General features: G+C 40.8%; 1 protein-coding gene across 4 annotated transcripts in view; it reads right to left on the bottom strand.

The window, feature by feature from the left end:
• The window catches only part of LOC108242129 (C-myc promoter-binding protein), an 88,985-nt gene that overhangs the window by 13,922 nt on the left and 54,839 nt on the right, over positions 1-20,224 (bottom strand). For all 4 annotated transcript variants that reach the window (XM_037979968.1, XM_017426769.3, XM_037979970.1 and 1 more), the window contains 9 exons: positions 16,329-16,462; positions 15,577-15,709; positions 15,222-15,428; positions 14,949-15,077; positions 9,120-9,261; positions 4,290-4,418; positions 2,824-2,943; positions 2,445-2,594; positions 739-1,907 (listed from right to left, as the gene is read on the bottom strand). In XM_037979968.1, coding sequence (XP_037835896.1) covers positions 739-1,907; positions 2,445-2,594; positions 2,824-2,943; positions 4,290-4,418; positions 9,120-9,261; positions 14,949-15,077; positions 15,222-15,428; positions 15,577-15,709; positions 16,329-16,462 — 2,313 coding nt within the window. The remainder of the gene's footprint in view (positions 1-738; positions 1,908-2,444; positions 2,595-2,823; positions 2,944-4,289; positions 4,419-9,119; positions 9,262-14,948; positions 15,078-15,221; positions 15,429-15,576; positions 15,710-16,328; positions 16,463-20,224) is intronic.

Genomic DNA, 20,224 nt, shown 5'->3' with positions numbered 1-20,224 from the left:
ATAAAAACAGAACAAATGGTAGTTTTTAAAGTTTCTGAATGATTTTACATAGAACAAAAAAAAAAAAGCATTTCTTTTGATGAAAACTGAGACGGCACAGGTTAAAAATTAAATCATGAGGTAGTTGGCATGACGTTTTATTTGCTTAAATTTAATTTCCTTTCCACCAATTTGCCAAAATATTATAACTGACCACATGATACTTAGTAGGTTTCGGCCCCAGAGCAGCACTGACCGTCTTGTATCAGGATGTAGGTTCTGCCACCAGTACATGATGATGTAGCAGTACTCGTGTTTCTTGTTAGTGGTCATAACATTATGGCTGATCAATGGAAGTAAAAATGTATGACAGAGTTTTCAAAACTCACTCTGGTCCAATATTAGAGCCAGAGACAAAATTGTCCTCCAGAATTGAAGTGTGTCTCATTCATAAAGTAAAAGGATGATTAACTGTATAAATACCTCTGAGTAAAGGGGAAGGCAGGACTAAATCAATATTATTAACTGTTTCAAAAAGAACCAAAATTGTTTTCCCTTAAAATTATTTATGTTTAGAATTTAACCAGCAAATTGGAATTAAGAGCATTTTTTTTAAAGATAAGGTTGCATTTTTCAGATGTTCTTTTTCTTTTTTGGCACTCATTTTGACAGACAGAAACCCAGCTGAACTACAGCTGAAATGACAAATTCAATATTTGAACTTGAACTGTTTTTCTACTTCTACTGTAACAACATTACCTTGGTAGGTGTAGTGTATGTGGCGAGACGTGAATACCAGCGGCTTGCCTTCTCAGCCACACCCTTCCCAGCAGAGAACATGCTGGTCTTAAAGACGTCCAGTGTCGGGGTGAGCAGAGTGTCCAGGGCAAAGGAGGAGGAGGAGGGTGAAGGTGACACCAGGCTCACCACATCAGCCTGCTCCCTGAAGGGGCTGAGGCTGGGGCTGGTACTGGAGCTCTGACAGGAAGGTGACGATGTCAGACGCTGCTGAGAGATGGGCTGGGAGGGCGAGGTTTGGTGGAAGGTGCGGGAGCGCGGTACTCCGGGCGTCCTAAAGGGGGAGGTGTGAGGCAGGCTGGATCTGCGGGAGGTGGAGGCTGAGGAGGGGTGGAGGAGGAGCGGGCTGGCTGGGTCCTGCAGGTCTGAGCTGGGGGTGCGGCTGCTCAGCGGGGTGTCCAAGTGGTTCATGTAGACCTCGATCTCTCTGGCCAGGTTCCTGCGAGCGTTTGGCGTGCTGACCTCATCTTCTTCCACGTACTGATCCGTATCCGGCTGTCCCGTTTGCGATTCTGCTGCTAGAAGGGAAAGCGGGTCGTAGCCCGTTTCAATTCCGGTGCGCTTGATTGCGCCTTTGGATGTCACGGCGCTCACGCCGCCGTAGCTGGCGCTGCGTTCAATGGGTTTCTTGTGACGTTTGCTCTGTGAATTTACCTCTGTGGCGGGCTTGTCTATTTCCAGGTCTTCAAAATCAAAAATGGCCTCTGTATGACTCCTGTCTTCATCACTGGAAGCCTGCCCTTCCTCTTCCTCCTCACAACATCTGAAAGCACCCCCAGCCTTAGCAGTTAGTCCCTCATACCCTCCCTGATCTCGCCAATGAGACCTCTTACTGTAATTAGCACTGGAAAGAATTTTGGCATCTGCGCCCAAGTGTCCAGCAATCTTATCTGGGTCAGTTTCAGCCTGGCTCATCCCGAGACCGAGGACGGTGGTGCCGCTGCCGCCACTGCCCGCAGTGTCGCCACTCAGCCGACGACCCCTCACGACCTGCCAGTCCAGAGCAGAGCCACCGCTGGTGCTGCCCACCACCTCCTCCAGAACACTCTTATGTCTCCTGATCAAACTGTTGGTGCGAACGTCACCAATCTCATCCAGCGAGGAGGAGAAGAGGAGACCTGCCACATGGCCTGCAGAGAGGAAGAGGCGTGAACAAAAATCCCTGATAGGAGAGAAAACTAAAGCAGAGAGATGGTTTGGAAGCTCATACTCAGATCCGTATATTCCCAGAGACTGCAGCTCATTCCCACTGCTGTTAGCAAACTCTTTGAACTCAGTATTGTGTTGTTGTGTTTTAGATGTTTTATCAAATTACTTGTGTTGAAGTGTTCCTCTTGAACACTTTGCTGAGTTGAATTTGCAGTCAGCTTTACTTTTGTACGCATTGTTCACTTTGAAGATTCTTTCATACGGCTGTTGTCTTATGAGTACACGCACACAGTATTGGACCCAAAACCAACACTGATACTGTTGCATCCCTACTAAACATCAAACTAAAGTTTTTGTGTACTAAATCCTTTTATGTTTAAAAGCTCATCAAACTAATGTACATGATGCTCAGAAACAAAGCTGAAATAATTAAAGTGTGATTTAAAAACAAGAAGTTGAAGTAAACTAAAATAATTCTCCACTAATGAGCTTGTATAAACGTTATTCTTTGAAAATACCTGTGCTGGCAGAGCTCTTGGGTTTACAGGATGAATCCTCGTATGGATAGCTGCTGCGAACAATTCCTCGAGGTTTGAAGGAGGAATTCATCTCCAAGTCCAGCTGAGGGAGGCAGTCTTTACTTCCCTTCGCACTTTCTGTTTCTGACACTGAACACAAAGAGTATCATTCAAACCTGGGCTTTTATTTAACAATTCCCAAAGCTTCAAACTGTTATGCAATGCTCTGATCTAAAAGAAAAGAAAAGAATAACCATTGGACAAGATGAACAGACAATGTCTTTTGACTTTAGAAGATGCTGGAAACCTGGTGTGCCTACGTCTTAAAGCGAATGAAGAAAAACAAGCTTAGTAAGTTTAGCTCAGGGATCATACTGACGGGAGCTGCAGTCGCTCTCCTTCTTGTCATCTTTGTCAGGGGCCCGGTCCTGGGGGGTGGGTTCTCCTCTCCGAACTTCCTCTTTGGACAGGGAGTTATAACCCAAATCTGACTGATCGCCTGAAAAATCAGAGAAAACCAGAATGACACAGAGGAGATGCAAACACTCTGGAGTTTATGACAGTAAACCACAAGGTTTACCACACAACGCAGAAAGCCTGAGTGAAAGAACAATTTAAGAGCATATTTGTTTAACAGACTGACATTTTTACTTCATTTAGGAAAAAGAAAAAAAAAACTACCAAATGCGGTTTTCTGCGATATTAAAGAGGAGATGAGATATGGAAAACTCCTATTATATCTCTTCTCCTTTGTTTTGTAAATTTTGGGTGGTAGTATAAGACAACAGAGAAAGCAGCTGAGCTGTGATAGCTAAAGGAACCCTCCCAGAGGCACGCACAGTTCTTCTGTTTCTGCAGGAAAATAAAAAAGCATTTTCACAGCTGCTGCTGAATTCAGCTGCTACGACTCGAGGCTGACTCTTCCATCTGTCTTTAAAACTTCTCTGGGTCTCCAGGCAACCAGCTGTCTGATGATTTATTCCTCTCTTTCATCCTTTTCATGAAGCTCTCATGCTGACATTTCTGCACAGCTTCCTTGTAATACTGTATGAAGTTATTTGCAACTGATGGCAAGTGAAAGAAAACATTTTCTAGCGCTGTAATAATCGCTGTGCTGTGAGCTCACACAAGCTTTTCAGGACACAAGGCCAAGCCGGCTGTCGTGGTGTCATCTCCATAATTAAAATCACACAGTTAATCAAAAAGAATGACCCCGCGGGCAATTACACTCTGGGTAGAGGCATTAATTAACAGTGACAAAACACTCAGAGGAGTGAGAGTAAGAGTGAGGGGCTGAGGAGAAGTGAACAGCTGACTGATGTTTTGAACAGTGGAGGGGTCAGGATCACAGAGAGTCACACAACAGAATGACAGAACTAGAAATGTTAAAAAGTAAAAATGATGCAGGGCAGGTAAGATGAAAGAGTCAGAAAGAGAAAAAAAAGGGGCAGCTTGATTGAGAGGTTTACCTGGATGGAGAGTGGCTTCTCTGAGCTCAGAGCCCACCCAGCGTGACTGGGCCGCCATGGGCCTGGCGCCCACGCTGCCGCCGCCACTGCCAACTGCATGCAAGGGCAACACAGGCAGGGCCAAAGTGAAGGGCAGGGTTACAGAGCAGAGCAAAAACCACAGAGTGACGGGGGGAAGGATGGTTTCACAACAACAGATGAAGGAAAAGTGGAAAACCAGGCAGCAGAGGGGAAAAACGTGTCAGAGGAAAAGAGGAACGAGGACAGTCGGTGAGTGAAGCAAATCAGGGAGGAGGATTAAAAAATGTCAGTGAGAGAAAAGAAAAAGGATGCGAAACAAGACGACTGCCAGTGGCAGCAACCATTTGTATTGTACCTGTGCTAGATCTATCATCAGTGGGGTCTACTTTGACGGGGTCTGAGGCGAAGGGGCCCTGCTCAGCCGGGTTAGTGTCGGCAGAACTATCCATGCTGCTGTGACTCACAGCGTCCAGGTCGCTGCCATCTGCCCAAAAACAACAAGGAGTTAAAGCAGGTCGGGCACCATTTCTGCTCTATAAGGCCTAAACTTCCACCTCATTCCTGAAATATTACCCTAAAACGCATGGGAGACCTAAAACAGGAGAAAACCGTGGAAAGAAATGCTGTGTTTAGTCTCCTCTGATTTTTTACATTTACATTTCTTTCCTAAAAGTTAAATTATATTAGAATACCTCTAAATGATATGGGTTTTGAGTCAGAGATGTTTGAGGACAATAATTATTATTATTATTATTTTTTTAACGTATGTGGTATATAAATGATTGTAGTTGTGACCTATCTGTTAAAAATCACAATCAAATCACAAACTGATGTTTTACCCACTCTTACTTATCCTGTACTATAAGCTAACAAACAAACAATAAAAAAATGGTTTACACAGATTTTTTACGCCCTCTCCAAAACTCCTGTTATTTATTGTACCCTCAGTCAAAAGCTGAGGCTGCTGGCTTTTGAAATCAATAATGTTTGTAAGCAACCAAATTTGTAAAACATGCACAAAAGATTAAACCAATATTTCCATTTTATTGGAAAATATACAGCAGCAACCCTTGCTAATGTAGCACAAGAAACATGCTTTGGGCCTAAAAGAATGTTAATTTGTCAAAGATTTTACTGTCAGATTAGATTTTATAGATGGGTTTATATCATATTTTTCATTTTTGGTTTATTCTTGAGGTTGTTTATAAAAGCTGTACTTAATATATTATAAAATGCATCAATTTAAAAACAAGAATCCTAACTTTCTAAACGATTACTGCTCAGGTGCAGCCCTTACAGTATAAACACAAAAAGCTCAGCAGAGAACAACTTTAATGGAGTCATTCCTCGTGAACAACACTTAATATTCTGAGTCTGTGTCAGTGCAAATATCCAGATAAAGAGGTGAAGCTCATTATTGTTCCACAGCAGACATTTGATTTGACGAGTAGTTAAAGCACAGGTGTAATAACCTCTGTGGCTGTGCAAACGAGTTGTACTGGACAACATCTGCAAAGATAAGCTTACTCTGAGCAGAACACAACATTTAATTATTAGTCTATTTATCTCCATGTTTTCAGGAGTAAATTTAAAAGAAAAAAAAAGGCACAATTTAGGAGAAATTTTTCAAACAGGCTGAATATTTGTCCAACTTGTGACAGTACACTCATCAAATCAACTCTTCTGGAAAATGAAGCCTTCCAGTCCAGAAAAGGCAGACATGGTTCATTAATTGATTAAATCCAGCAAAAAGGTATGTGACAGATTTCTTCAAAACAAACTGCATCATCTCAGTGCTTTTCAACACTACTCATTTAATTTTCTGTTAGGTTTTACAGCCTCCGGATATTCCCTCAGAAGGACATAAAAAATTTCAAAGCTTCAAATGTAAATTATAATAAGGAGAAAATGGCTGATACAAGTGCTCCACCTACAATTGATTAATTCTAATTAATAATTAACGTAGAGAGTGTATAATCAGCACACAACAGCTCAGACAATCTGTCATGTATAAATAAATCACACAAAGCAAATAATGAAGAGAAATCCCTCTGTAGTCGGTGTTTTTGTGGTGTGTGCAGATGAGTGCGTTCAACTGGAACAATGTTGTGTTTCACAGTTAATCAGCACTGAACTCTGGTGACAATCTTAAAAACAAAAAAAATAAATAAATGGGATTAGCAAGGTGGGGATTAGCATGCAGTGCAGGTGTTCACCGGCATGCAGACGAGTTCAATCACACAGGTAGAGAAAAAGTTTCATTTTACTTCTTCTCTTTAACCCTGCAGACTGAAGTCCCTACAAAATTATACACTGTAAAGTCCCAGGTGTTTTCTATATTTCATGTCTTAAACTGAACCTTACTTGTATCTGCTCCAATAATGACACCTGGGGAATATTTGTCACGTAAAGTGAAGAGGCAGGGCATTAAAAATAACAATGAAATACACTTTGAAATGATGAGAAATGAGTTGCACTTGCAAAAGAAAAAAACATTGTGATGCTTAGTTTGATGTATAACATTAGCATTAGCGTATTGTGAACTCAGTTACATAAAGGCGCCAAAATAAAAACGTGGTTTTTATGTTTTATCTTGCATTGGGGCATGTATTAACATTTCCTTCATTTAAACAGATTTTAAAACTTTAGTTTACTTGCGTAACCCTGGTTTTCAGAGTAGCATGAGTGAGATGTCTCACTATGGGATTCGCCTCCTCTGCGTATTCCTCAGAAGCATTTATTTCAATACACCAATCCCGATTGGCTGGTGATTGCGACGCTTGCATCACCTACCTTTTAAATAGCTTAAGCTACGATGCAGCACCATTCAAAGTAAGCACCTCTTCTCACTTCGCCCCAGCAAGAAGGGTTGTCAGGTGAGACTCGGAGTTACACAAGTGACCTATAGTTCTCATTCCTAGCACTCATTTCAGTGTCTCACTATGGGATATAGAGACTCCCGTATTACCAGACAGGTTACCTCTAGCAACCAGCAGGACTCAAAAATGCCCTCCTATTCCAGCAGAGGCCCAGGGTTTAACATGGCAGAGGCCACACTTGGAACAGAGACATCCAACTTATAAAATCAAGTAAAATCAAATGGAGAGGACCAACTCACCAGCGCACATATGCCGTGAATACCCCTTTAAACAGGGCCTAGGACACAGCCAGGCCATGAGTGGAGTGGGCACACAGGCCCACAGGTGCCTGAAGGCCCCGACTCGTATATGCTTGGACAATTGTTCCCACAATCCAATGGGAGAGCTGCTGCTTTGTGATGGTTCTTGCCCATATGAGGTTTTGCCCAAGACACAAAGAGCTGATCGCTTCTCCAAAAATTGGCAGTCCTGTCCAAATAGGCCGCCAGGACCCGGATAGGACAAAGCCTGTTTAACTGCTGTTCCTCAGGTGAAGAAAAAGGCGGAGGACAAAAGGCTGTAAGCATATTGGGACAAAATGAGCCCACCACCTAAGGCACAAAAGTCAGGTTGGGCTGCAGTGAAACTATGACATCACCAGGACCAAACTTGGTGCAGGAGGGGCTTACAGAAGGTGCATTGATATCACTGACATGCTTAGCAAGTGCCAAGGCCAGCAGCAGCACTGTCTTAGGAGACAGACGTTTTAAGTCAGCCTCCCCTAAAGGCTCAAATGGGGGCCCAGAGAAGCGCTCTAACATGACTGCCAGATACCACAGGGGAGCCAGGGGCCTGAAAACAGGAAGAAGCCTGCACACCCCCTTCACAAAACAGCCCACCAATGGATGCTGGCTTATCCTCTCAAAGCCCACATGGCATGCTAAAATAGCAGTCAAGTACACTTTGACAAAAGAACAGACTTCTCTACAGTTAATCAACTCCTGCAGGAATGACAAAATTACCCCAAGTGGACACTGGAAGGAGAGGTGCCCCCTCTCAGAGCACCCTTCCTCAAAAGCCTTCTACTTACTGTCATACAAGGACCAAGTGGAGGGGGACATAGCACTCTGAATGGTATTAATCACATTCTGAGGAAGCCCCACTGTATCTAAATTATACCACTCACAGGCCAGGCTAACGTCACATCTGTCGGCCCTACCTGCACCAGGAAAACCGGTTGACTTCAAGGACGCAGCATGATAACAGGCAGGCGAGCGGGGAATGAGATTAGCTTGCATGCTAGCCGTCTTCTGAGTCTCTTCATGGTGAAACAAGAACAGACGCGGCATGAGCCGGGAACCTCAATCGCCAGGCGGGCGTGTTCCAGCCAACGCTGGTCGAGCACACCTGGTGTGGATCCTTGATTGAGATTTTGTTCCCACAGTCGCAGAGACAAGCCTCCGAGTCACCACGTCCTTTGGCGTGAGGGGGAGCGGAATCCATTTTGGTCACCGACTTGCTAACCGAAAATAAGTTTGTGCCGACTGGTGTGAAGAACATGGAAGGAGAAACTGTATTAGCTGGTGTGCCAATACCAAAGAAGAGAAGAGGTCTTTGAATGGTGCTGCGTCGTAGTGCAAGCTACCTAAAGGTTAGGTGATGCAGGTGTCACAATCATCAGGCAATCAGGATTGGTGTAATGACATAAATGCTTCTGAGAAATACGTAGAGGGGGCATATCCTATAGCGAGATATCGAAACGAATGTTATGAATGAGAACTTTGAAGATGCAGAGCTAGATGGACCACGAGAAGGAATTGGACTTTAAAAGAGTGGAAAGCTTCTGTTTTTTAAGAAAAACAGAAAATACTAAAAATACTAAACCATAAACAACACTCAGCTAGTAGTTTAATGGGAACTTAATAGCAGGTAGTTCAAATTATCCTAATCCAAATTTACAAATTTCACACTTGAATGCAAAAATATCTTACTGACTGCAAAACCTGTTTACTCACATGTAAAGTGATAAAATAAACTAAATATCCACTGTATATGTACCCAAATAAAACCTTGGCACTACATTCCTTGTTTGAGTGACTACATTTGAGGCTTTGTACGCTTGTGTCATTTTATCACTGTGCAGCATTTACAACTGCTTTTGAGATTAAACCGATTAGTTGAAAAAGTGATTAAAAGATGTTAAAATGATGTTACAATCTGAAATCAGCTGTGTATGAGATTTGATGTGTTTTATAAATATAACAGTGTGTGCAAAAATAAGAAATCTTCTGGTTTAGCGTTTCAGTGCTGCAGTGTTACTCGGTTACCTGAGAGAGGACTCTGGGTGAGGGGTCCATGTCGTCGTAGAGCCCGTTTGAACTGCGCCACTCCAAGAATGACATTCCTCAGCTTCATCCACAGAAAGTATCCACCTCTAGTGCTGGAAGGCCATGTGCTCTCCAACACTGCCTGGATACAGAGCAGAGGAAGAAAGTGAGAATATTTCTGTGAGATGTCCGGGGAGCAAAAAAATAACCTCATTGACGCTTTTATAGTTTAAATTCCTCTTAAAGTAAAACGTTCAGACGTTTCGTAAACAAATCACTGAGTTTTAAGAGTCTGGATTTATGTGTGCATCGCTCCTGAAAAATCATAATTACATTTCAGCTCAACATTTCGATTTGAGCGAAATAAAAATAAAGGCTCTGATAATGTGGGCCAGTTTAAATAAGGCTGCCTCTGTTGATGTTGGGAACAATGTTAAAATAACTACAACAAAGCCACAGTTTGTGGTTGAAGAAATATAACAGATGACGCTTATAAACACTCCCTTTTAAAGATTAACAGAAACACGAAAACAGGAATATGATATAAAAAAAATTTGCTTTTGAGGGTAAAACCAGCAACAACTTTAGACTCCAGTTTTCAATCTGAAACTTTGAGCAGCAGTTTGGCCTTTGTTTAAAGAACAGTCTTCCATTCTGGGAAGTGTTTTTAATACTTTTTCTGCTGAGTTACATTAAGAAAAAGATTTATCTTAAGGTATAAGGTTAATTTAATAAAACGACAAGGAAATGGGGAAACTGGGGACAGAAACCAGCTCTGCAGAGCCGTCAGAAATTATTCCTCTGCTAACATCTTGATAAATCACCAGGTAATACATTTATCCATTTACCCAGCTAGTTCTGTTCTTTATAGTCAGCATCCAGTGACGAGGAATACCTAACATCTGTTGTAGCTATTTTATGTTATAGTCAAACAAGACACTAAAATACTGGAGTCACCAAGGGAGAGAGGCATTGGGTGGGTGTGAGGATACTCACAAGCCCCCGGCTGTGCACCTTGGTGTTGGAGTTTTCCCCGGTGAACAAGAGGGTTACCTCTCTGCGGCTTTGAGCTGCAGAAGGAAAGGTTCTGACTTTTGTTTATCCTTACGCACCAAACAGCAGTTCAGATTACTTTTGGGGACTCTGTTGTTCTCTCTTCAATGCCCATGTGGGCAATGAGTTATCTGGAAGGGAGTGATTGGGAGGAACAACCTCCCTGATCTGAACCCGAGCAGTGTCCTGTTATTGGACTTCTGTGCTCTGCATGGTCTGTCCATAATGAACACCTTATTCAAGCGTAGGGTCCATAAGAGTAGTTGGTACAAGGCCACCTTAGGCCAGTGGTTGATGATCGATTTTATATTTGTGTCATCAGACTTGTGGCTCTATGTTTTTGACACTCAGGGGGTGAGTTGGATCCGGTGGATGAGGAGGCTGCTGGACAGACCTGGTAAACCCAGACGAGTAGTGAGGGTGAACTGGGAACGTCTGGCAGAGCCCCTGTTCGTAAGATCTTCAACTCACATTTCCAGGAGAGTTTTCCACATGTTCTGGGAAGTCGGGGACATGGAATCCAAATGAGCCATGTTCAAGGCCTGTATTGCAGATGCAGCTTCCAGGAGCTGTGGCCTGTGGTCACCGGTGCTTGGTGAACACCAGCGGTGACGGAGGTTTTGAAGTTTATGAAATATTTGCAATGTTTGGACCTTCCAAGTTCTGGTTCAGTTGTACAGATGCTTGAAGAAACAAACCGGCTCACAGGTGCGGTCATGCTGCTCCTAATTGCAACTCGGACAATACAGGAGGTGGACAACAAAGATGCAGAGAGGCAAAGTTACAACTCTGCTCGGCCAGAAAATATCTTCTTTCCTGGAACTTTCACATGGCAGTTTTACACTTGTGTGCCTCTTCAGCATAAATAAACAACTATTATTGTGTTAGTGAGTTTGAATAATCTGTTAGTTAGATGTCTACAAAAGGTCTGGTTCTTTCCATGTTTCTATTTTTTAATCTGAACTAACGTATATTTATATTTAATTAACACATATGAAAAGTACAAACATTAATTAATTAGCATTTATTATTTTTATTCACAGAAACCTCCATCTTGTTGTTCATAAACATTTCCAAAAAAGGTGTTATCAAACTGATTTCTTGCAGAACCATCAGGTTAATCCCCAATTTAGTTGCATAGCTGTTTACAAAAACAGCTACTGTTTTTACTGTAATACAAGAATTTCTCCAACTGTGTCACTGTTGACTTTATTTTGCTTCATCTTCATTGTTGTTTTTCTAAATCACTGATGATCATAAAAGACTGTTTATTTAGTTTAGTTTATTTTGTCAGTAAACGATCATTTTAAAAACTCATTACACTAAAACCATGAAAATTACAGGGTAAGGGAGTGGCATCAATACCAGAATAAAGTCATAGGTACATAGACAAATCCTTCCTTTGATTCTTAGCTTTCAGACATAAAGAAGCATGAAAGGAAACCAAAGAAACTGCAAAAATCCCATGCAGCAAAAACTGTTTGTGTCACAGTAAGAATCCTGGAAACTTCAACATGATACTTCCCAGCCTTAGTTTTATGAATTCAGATCCTCTGATGTTTTAAAGCACACATTACCAACCTTTACTGTGGCCTCGTCTCTGACAGCCAATTTATGGATCAGGGACAGGTTGAAACAATAGAGGCTTGATTCATTCTGACATAAGAGCGATTGCACACAATGTTGTACAAAGTTGAAGGCTGACTGCAAATGCAGCCAGTGTTTCTTTACATCAGAAAGCTGAGTGTCTGCAAAGGCATCACTGCTTCCTGGGTACCAGCCATGGAGTTCAGTGCTGCAGTCATTTAAATGCACCTACCCATGTGGCAATTACAAATCATGAAAAAAAAAATCTAACAATGATACTGGACTCAGTCATTCATAGATCATTCAGTCTTCAAAGCTGGTCTTATAAACAAACATGAGTTAAGCTTCAATAAAACTTCTTTTAGCTGCTCACTTTTTCAGGGGTTGCCATAGTGAGCAAACTTGCAATTGTTTTTACACCAGATGGCCTTATTTCTACAACCTGGATTCAAACCTGCAGCCCCGGTGTTACAAGACCGAAGCACTGATCACCAAGTTATCCCAGCCCCCCTTTATTGTAGATACAATATTATTCAGAAATCATCTTGAGAGCTCCACCAATATAAATAAAATGATGAAGCGCTTAAAATGGTAAACAATGACCACTAATTTCTTCTACATCACGCATGTTGGAGCTACTAAAGTTGTGTCACGATCCTGGATGGTTTTGTGTTTGTAGTTATTCGGTCTTGCTGTTCTTTGTGGCACTTTGATATTTTCTCGTGTTTAGTGTGTTTTCAGTTTGGTTTCTGAGTCACTGGCTTCACACTATTTGCAAACCACCTGACAAAGTCGGTCACCAGGTGGGCGGAGTTTCCACTTTATTTTAAATCGTGCATCAGCTCAGATCCAGTGGCAAACACAGCGTACGCCTTCCTTGACCACATGACTGATGTAAACAAAACAAAGTTGCTTTGATGCTGAGATCCAAATGTATTCAAAGTCAGCAAATCAGCTAAATATGGTCAATTACGGGTTCTGTGTTAACCAGAAGGAAATTTGTGTTCTTTTTATGTCTCTATTGCAAATTTATGTTAATGGTGATATAATAAACTTACTGTAGACTGCTGTGATAGGTCAACAATGATTTAGGGCAACACCTTCTCTGTTGGCAAATGCTTTACCCTCCATTTAGGAGAGGAACTCCTCTCTTGCCATGACTTCTAGCCAGGTCATTGCCAGGCTGACTGAAAAGGAATGCACCCGCTGGCCATTATTACCCTCAGCTCCACTATCTACCATCTCCCAGCACTTAGGAGCAGGACTGTATCTGCTTATTAAGCTCACCTCCACTCACTCTGTAAGCATCCCTCCAGGCTACTTATACTCCCAGTTCTCATTCATTCAGTGTTCCAGCATACTGGTTTTTTTTCTCTCATGGGCCTGTTCTGTGAGATCCTCATTATGCCCTAAGCTTGTTACATTCTCTGAAAGAGCAGAGAAAATTGTTTGTTTACTTGAGGTGGCAGGAACAAGATTGCTTTGACCAGGACATTTCATACTTCATGGGAAGCTGAAGTGCAGAACTCCTGGGAGGTCCTCATCTATTATACAAACTTCCAGGCCAGGGTAAAAAGCAGGAATGTCAGTCAACATTTTTTTCTTTTCCGCATTAACCATGGCCCTTTTCAAATTTCTGACCTATAACATAATAGTTGTTGGACATCACATGAGAAATAAGGTTCTGCCAAGATGTTGTGTCGAGAACAAGTTGGACAATTTTCCGTGTTTTTGCAGAGTATGTAGCAGCCTTTATGGTTCCTTGTTTGTTTCCTATGTTTTCTGTTATTAATTATTTTCAGCCTCATTGTTTTTCATCATTGAAAGTTTAAATTTTCTCATTTCAAGTCTCCCAGCTGTTTACACTTTGAGTCCTTTACATTACACCCTTTTGACAAGTTGGTCAATACGGACTTTCAGGCTCATAAGCTGCTGCTGGGTCATTCTCTCCTGAGAGTTGTTGGGAGTTACATGCAAGCCACCAACCCAGCCGTCAATCCTGTGAGTCATTTGGATCATTGAAAGCTGTGGGTTGTTGACTTAGCCAACACGTGAGGTGTTTTGGACTTTTTTAGAGTTAGAGTGGTTATAAAACCCTCTGTGAAGGAGAGTCAAGCCTGTACTGAACCTGATGTTTTTCATTAAACACAGACATGTTTGTCCACAGTATTCCACTGAAAAGCCTTTCAAAAATGTGTTAATTTTTCACAATCTGTATTTTTTCTGTTTATTTTGTCCATTTTAGGGTTTATTCTCTTGTAATTATAGTTATTTCTTGCGATGATTATTTTCTGTATTTTCCTTGTGTTCAGTTATTCCCCAGTGTTTCATTTAGCCTCAGTACTTTCCCTCAGTCACTCAATCCTCACTCAGTCATTGTGGTCACACTCTGTCTGATGGCCCCCATTTTCCTCAAGGTTCTACTGGTACTTTGTATTTTGCTGCCATGTCAGCCTTTAGTTGTTTTTGTTCATTTAATTCAATCTTTTTTTCCCATCATCATTCCCAAGGATGTGAGTCTGCATCCTTGGGTCTTCACCTGCAAACTTCAACAGAACCAGATTAGCTGCCATAGTTGTATTTGTGTATCACTCTGAAGTTTATTGGTAAATGGCCTAGTCCATTTATCTAGTCCAAGGATCTGAAAGCACTTCACAATACATTCAGTCATTCACCCATTCATCCACACATTGATGGTGGTGTGCTACACTGTAGCCACAGCTGCCCTGGGGCAGACTGACAGAAGTGAGGCTTCCATCGCACTGACGCCACCGAGCCCTCTGACCACCACCAGTAGGCAAGACGGGTGAAGTGTCTTGCCCAAGGACACAACAGCTGAGACAGACGGAGCGGGGGCTCAAAACGGCAACCGTCTGGTTACAGGATGAACCCCTACCTCCTGAGCCACTGCCGCCCCATTTATTATTACCATTTATTTATGGTGAATGCAAAATTATACCAAATACAATATATATTAATATATTCACTTGTCCTGGATCTTATATATTGTTATTTGTGTCTGTATAAAACTCTGCACTGTGTATTAGTGAACTGCACTTTTTATCATTATCTATGTACAGTAAATGCAAAGCAAATGTTTGGTCAAACTAGCTACAATATATACATCAACACTAAGACCTTCTGGCTTTACTGTTATCAATACTGTCACATAATCTACTATACAGGTACCTTATTGTAGTAGCCGTAGGTGATTGCATTTGGATGAACTCCGGCCTTCTTCATCTCAAAGAGGACCCTGACAGCCAGGACAGGTTGGCCGTACTGTCCACAGAGCTGCATCAGGACCCGGTAACAGACCTGTGTACATTCATGTGGGATAACTTAAGTAGAAAAGAAAACAACCACTGAATGCTGCCTAAAGCAATGAAGCTAAAGTATCAAAACAACAAATACGAAGAATGCCTTTGTGTTTTTTGAATCGGTGTGAAACAACTGATGTACCTCATCAGGGGGCTGCAGCTTCTTTGCCTGCATCTTCCTGAGGACGTCGTAAGCGGTGCGAAGCGCCCGTACCTTGGAGTGACACACCTTCACGTACGCCGGCAGACAGATGAACCACAGGCCGTAACAGTGACGGAGCAGGCACTTGGACCACAGCTGAGGGATGGATGAGTACTTCTTAGCTATCTTCTGAGCTGATTTAATTTCCTGTGGATAAAAAGTAGACAAAGTGTCTTCGCTGAAGAGTTAAGTTTGAGAATATGTGAAACCTCTGGTGGAGATACTATAAGGTGCAAGACAAATCTTCATTATCATCAAATTGTGTGTTTTATTTAAAGGCTCCGGCTGCTCTCACCTGTTTGGTGCGTCTAAACATGGGGGCGGGGCTGGTGGGACAGCTGTGCCTGGCAGCGAGGCGAGAGGATGGCGTCCGCAGGCCCTCCACAGGGTCAAACAAGTCAAGACTTAACACTGGGAAGCCATCATACCTGATGAAGATCAGACACATTAGGAAGTTGTTACATTACCTGATGTGGTACAGTTCTCCTTAGTATCCCTGCTTCTTTTCCTTAGAAACCAGAGCCACTTTGAAAATAGGCAGAATCAGCTGTTTGTCATCACACGTCAACAAACACATAACTTTCCTGTGTTTATTACGTTACACTGATAGAGCAGCCGGTGTTCCAAGTTAGACTTTTATATAAAGAGACAGATTAATGCAACTGGCTTTTATAGACAAGGGTCTGAATGTGTTTTGGGACAGATCATAATATCTGAGGGATGCAGATCAATCATGTTCATGTATTTATTAGTTATGGAGATGAAATTTGATCAGTGCACACAAACAAAATATATGTGATTTGTATTGTACACTGAGTGCTAAATTTTTGGAGAATATATATATATATATATATATATATATATATATATATATATATATATATATATATATATATATATATATATATATATATATATATATATATATGAGAACCTTTAATATATATAAATATATATAAATGTATAATCTATCCAAGATGACAGAGACAAGTTTTGTAAATATAATCACCTAAAACAAAGTGACGGTTCTAAATGTGCAGTTTTTACCTGTAGCATAGTGGATGTTCCTCTCCATCAGGTAATGGAGGCAGCTCTGGAGGTGTGATGAAGACTGTGTGTTCACTGCGCTGGGACTCATCTGTCTCTATCAGTCTGGTCTCCTCCGCCCTGTCACTGTCCACCTGCAGAAAATAAAGCACCAAAAAAAACATAAACAGAGAGATCTAGGTTTTAGTACTTTGACTCTTCATCTTTCTCAGCCTAACAGGTGAGAATATTCTCAAAAAACAGGATGTGAGTAAATACAGTATTTTAAGATTTGTGTGGTTGAGATTTAGCAACACAAAACCTTCATTTCGTTACCCTTTTAAAATTCTCAGAAAATGGTTTTAAACAGCGTTGAAGTTGTCAATCTGAGATAGATAAGGGAATCTGACAAGTGACCTAGATTTCCAGAGGTAATGTGCTTGTTTCTTCCTCAGGGATACTCCCTCCACTTCTGCAGCATCCCTTTGCAAATTGTTAAACTCAAGTCACTTACATACAGTATGTAGAACATCTGAGTTTTAAAATATGGGTACAGAAACACAGCTTTAGAAATGACAAAAGGAAAAATATAAACAGATGTCACCAGGCTTTAATAAAGACTAATACACCTTCTAGGATGGAAAAAAAGGCAGAATCCTAAACTACAAGGAGGTGATTTCTTCCAACGGAGGATATTCTTGGTCCAGTAAGATCCAGTCAGATAAACTGACTTTTTGATTTCCATTTGGCTCATAAGGCCTGTGTAACACTGAATACTTTGACTTTTGAATCATGCCCATCTATGACTGACAGTTTGCAGCCAAAACATTTGTATCTGCACGCCCTGATACTACAATGAAAAGTACGGCTGATCCAAAATGTTAAATAAATCCATGTGAGCGTCAGATAGATCTCAGTCAGTTAAACACGAAAACTTTAAATCCAGCTCTGAGTAAACGTCTACGATGTACAGAAGTAAAGCCTCTCGTTCACCTCACGACCCATTACAAGTGTGGTGGTGGTGGATTTCTCTACAGCTCCACATTTCAATCTTTTCCTTCTTAGTGAACACAAAAATAATAACTATAAGTGGTGTTTAATACACAGACATGCTTGGATAACAACGATGTGAAACCATCAAATAAGACAGTAAATTTGGATTTATTTTCCTCATAAACTGCTTTCAGTGACCGTTATTAACTCAAACACAGCTGCTGCCCCTTTTGACTTCCACTTTTTCGATTGAGAAGATGGACCATGATTGAAGGATAATGCAAGTTTACAACCAGCAACTAAAAACAGAAACTTTATCTCGCTTTCAATTTGTAATGGGACTACAGGAAACTATATTTTGTGAACTAACCTCACAACACAAAAACACCTGTTGTAGTAAGACAAATGTTGTGACATTATCTTGTGCAGAAACCTTGAGGGCAGCAAACCTGGAGATGGGAACAGCTTTGAATTATTTCAATAACATAAACCTCTGATTACGGCTGTTTTTATAAATTTGGTTTTCAGATTAATTTCCCTTCCTGTCAGGAAACTGGCCCTTATCTGGACACAATGGTGTTTTCTTATCTTGATATTTAAATGTTAATAACGAAGTTTAACAACATATTTAACAACTTACTTGCTTACTATTGATAAGATATAATCCTCCATCTTCATTAACTTACACTTTTCCTGATAAAACAGGTCAAGTTAAACCCTGTATTTTCGTCTTTTTCTTTTATTGGCTTTTTTTACACCATTCATAGGCAGAAAATGAATGTAATTCAAACTCCACAAGCCAAACATATTTTAAATCCAAGCTTGGATTCAGAATAAGCTCTTCATCCAGTCTAGCCTATAAAAACACTCAACAATCCACAGAAAACTGAACAGCACTTCTAAGGGCAATTAAAGTGAAATAAAATACTTTAAATGTAAAATGGCCTTTTGAGAAACAACATAAATCAAATTCAAAGTTTTATTGTGGTTTGTGAGTGCATGTTAAACGAAGACTATGTTAGACATTAATAATTGAATGTAAAAAGTAGATTTATTCGGCCATGAATGATATAATAACAGGGTTAACTGTCCAGTCAGCATGTAGACACAATAAATCCAAATTATTACCTTGAAAAAGATGAGTCAGCGTGATCAGCAAGTTTATTCTTTGAGAAAAAAAATGCTTTTCACTGGACTAAAATGCATCATTAAATTAGTGTGTTTTAAAGATAATCTAGGAAAACAGAATCCATGGGAGTGAAAAGGCTTTCATATGAATTATGGCTCCAGCAGTGAATTTGTGTGTTAAAAATGGGACACAACGAGGCACAGGAGCCTGTAATCACTTCAGTCGGGACATTAAATTACTGTCAATCTGACTTTCTAACAGTGAACACCCAAATGTGACTCCTAATACAGAAGATAACACGTAATGGCCACTCCCTGGTGGAAGCTTTTAAAGGTGATGTCAGGAATTGTAAAGACGGTTCTTCGGAGATGAGGAGCTTTGAAGAGGAGTCGGAGACATGCAGGGCTTGATTGAGGAATTCCCTTTTATCAAACAGGACAGCACAAGCAACAGACTGCATTTACTGCAGTTTGGTCTGACATCGATTTCGGTCCTGACACTTTCCTAATCCCATGCTGCTTGGATCACGAGATGCTGATACACACAAATGTTAAGACATTTGAGCACATGAAGAATATAGAAATTCCACACTAAAAACAATGAACACCATTATCTATCAATTTCCTCAGTGTTTAGATTAATGGTAGAAAGATTTCCTGCAGCTACGCTGACATGGCAGCTTGTTCTGACTTCCTGGGAATCTCAAGGAAGTGGTCTGAGCTTTATGAGTATGAGAAAATTAACATGAGGAGTTGAATTAATATTTCAAATCTATGAAAAAGGAGCTGTGTGGAAAGAATCTGAATGAATATATTACTTCTGGTAGATAGATAATATGTAACAACCTGAACAGACTGATGAGCTAACAGCTAGTCTGAGTGGGGTCAAGATCAAAGTGGATCGCTGCCGTCTTAAAACCACTCCAGTCTCAAAAATCTTTTAGTGGTTCATGCAAACGTTATTTTATAAATCTTCACAATGCTGTCAATTTTGCATGACAGTTATTTACATAAAATTGTGTTGTTAAATGCCAGAACAAATAGCCACAGCAGCAGCTATTTGTAGCACTGTCGGTGCAGTCTGGGGCCCTCCCGGCACAAAAATCATACATTTTCTGCAGGAATAATTGTGTAATGTGACTACAGTTCTACAAACTCAAAGAAGTCGTACAGAAAGAACCCTCCTGAAGTCCTCATAACTGAAGAGAGAAAGAAAAGCTCTTGTAACTTCAGGTCCATTCGACCCAAAGGCCACAGGAGGGTTAAAGGTCAGAATTTCAACTCATTAGTCTGATTGTAATCAAAGTTTTTAAATGTGTCTCAAGTCTAAAGAAAACTTTTCTTTTCTTTTCTTTGTCTAGTAAAACATTAAAACCTGAGATCATGTTCTGCTATGTTTCTTGGAGCTCATTTTTAAACACAATGATGAAAGTTGGATCAAATGTGAGAAGCTCATGGAAAACATCTGCAACCACTTAAATAACGACTGAGACAAGTTTTTCAGATTATTGTTACTTTCTTGTAAAACATTCGCAAATGTGTGCCCTTCACAGTGTTCTGGGTGTTTCCCTGCTGATAGGCACAGAAAAAAACTTTACAATGAGACTCATACTGGGCCAAAATGCCATGACTGGAAACCACAAAAGAGCTGTAACAAGTAAAGATGATGATGGTATAGCTAATGTTAAAGTTGTTATTGCACAGGTCTGACAATAAAGAAAAGAATACCTATAGAGATCGACCAGCTTGCTTAAGTTGCAGTTTTTCTCTTCTCATTTTGTTCTCAGAATGTTTCT

This window comes from Kryptolebias marmoratus, linkage group LG15 (genome assembly GCF_001649575.2).
Source record: "Kryptolebias marmoratus isolate JLee-2015 linkage group LG15, ASM164957v2, whole genome shotgun sequence".
In the NCBI taxonomy this organism is placed as follows: domain Eukaryota; kingdom Metazoa; phylum Chordata; class Actinopteri; order Cyprinodontiformes; family Rivulidae; genus Kryptolebias; species Kryptolebias marmoratus.
The sequence above is the reverse complement of the archived record's forward strand: the minus strand, read 5'-3'. Positions and strand labels throughout refer to the sequence as shown.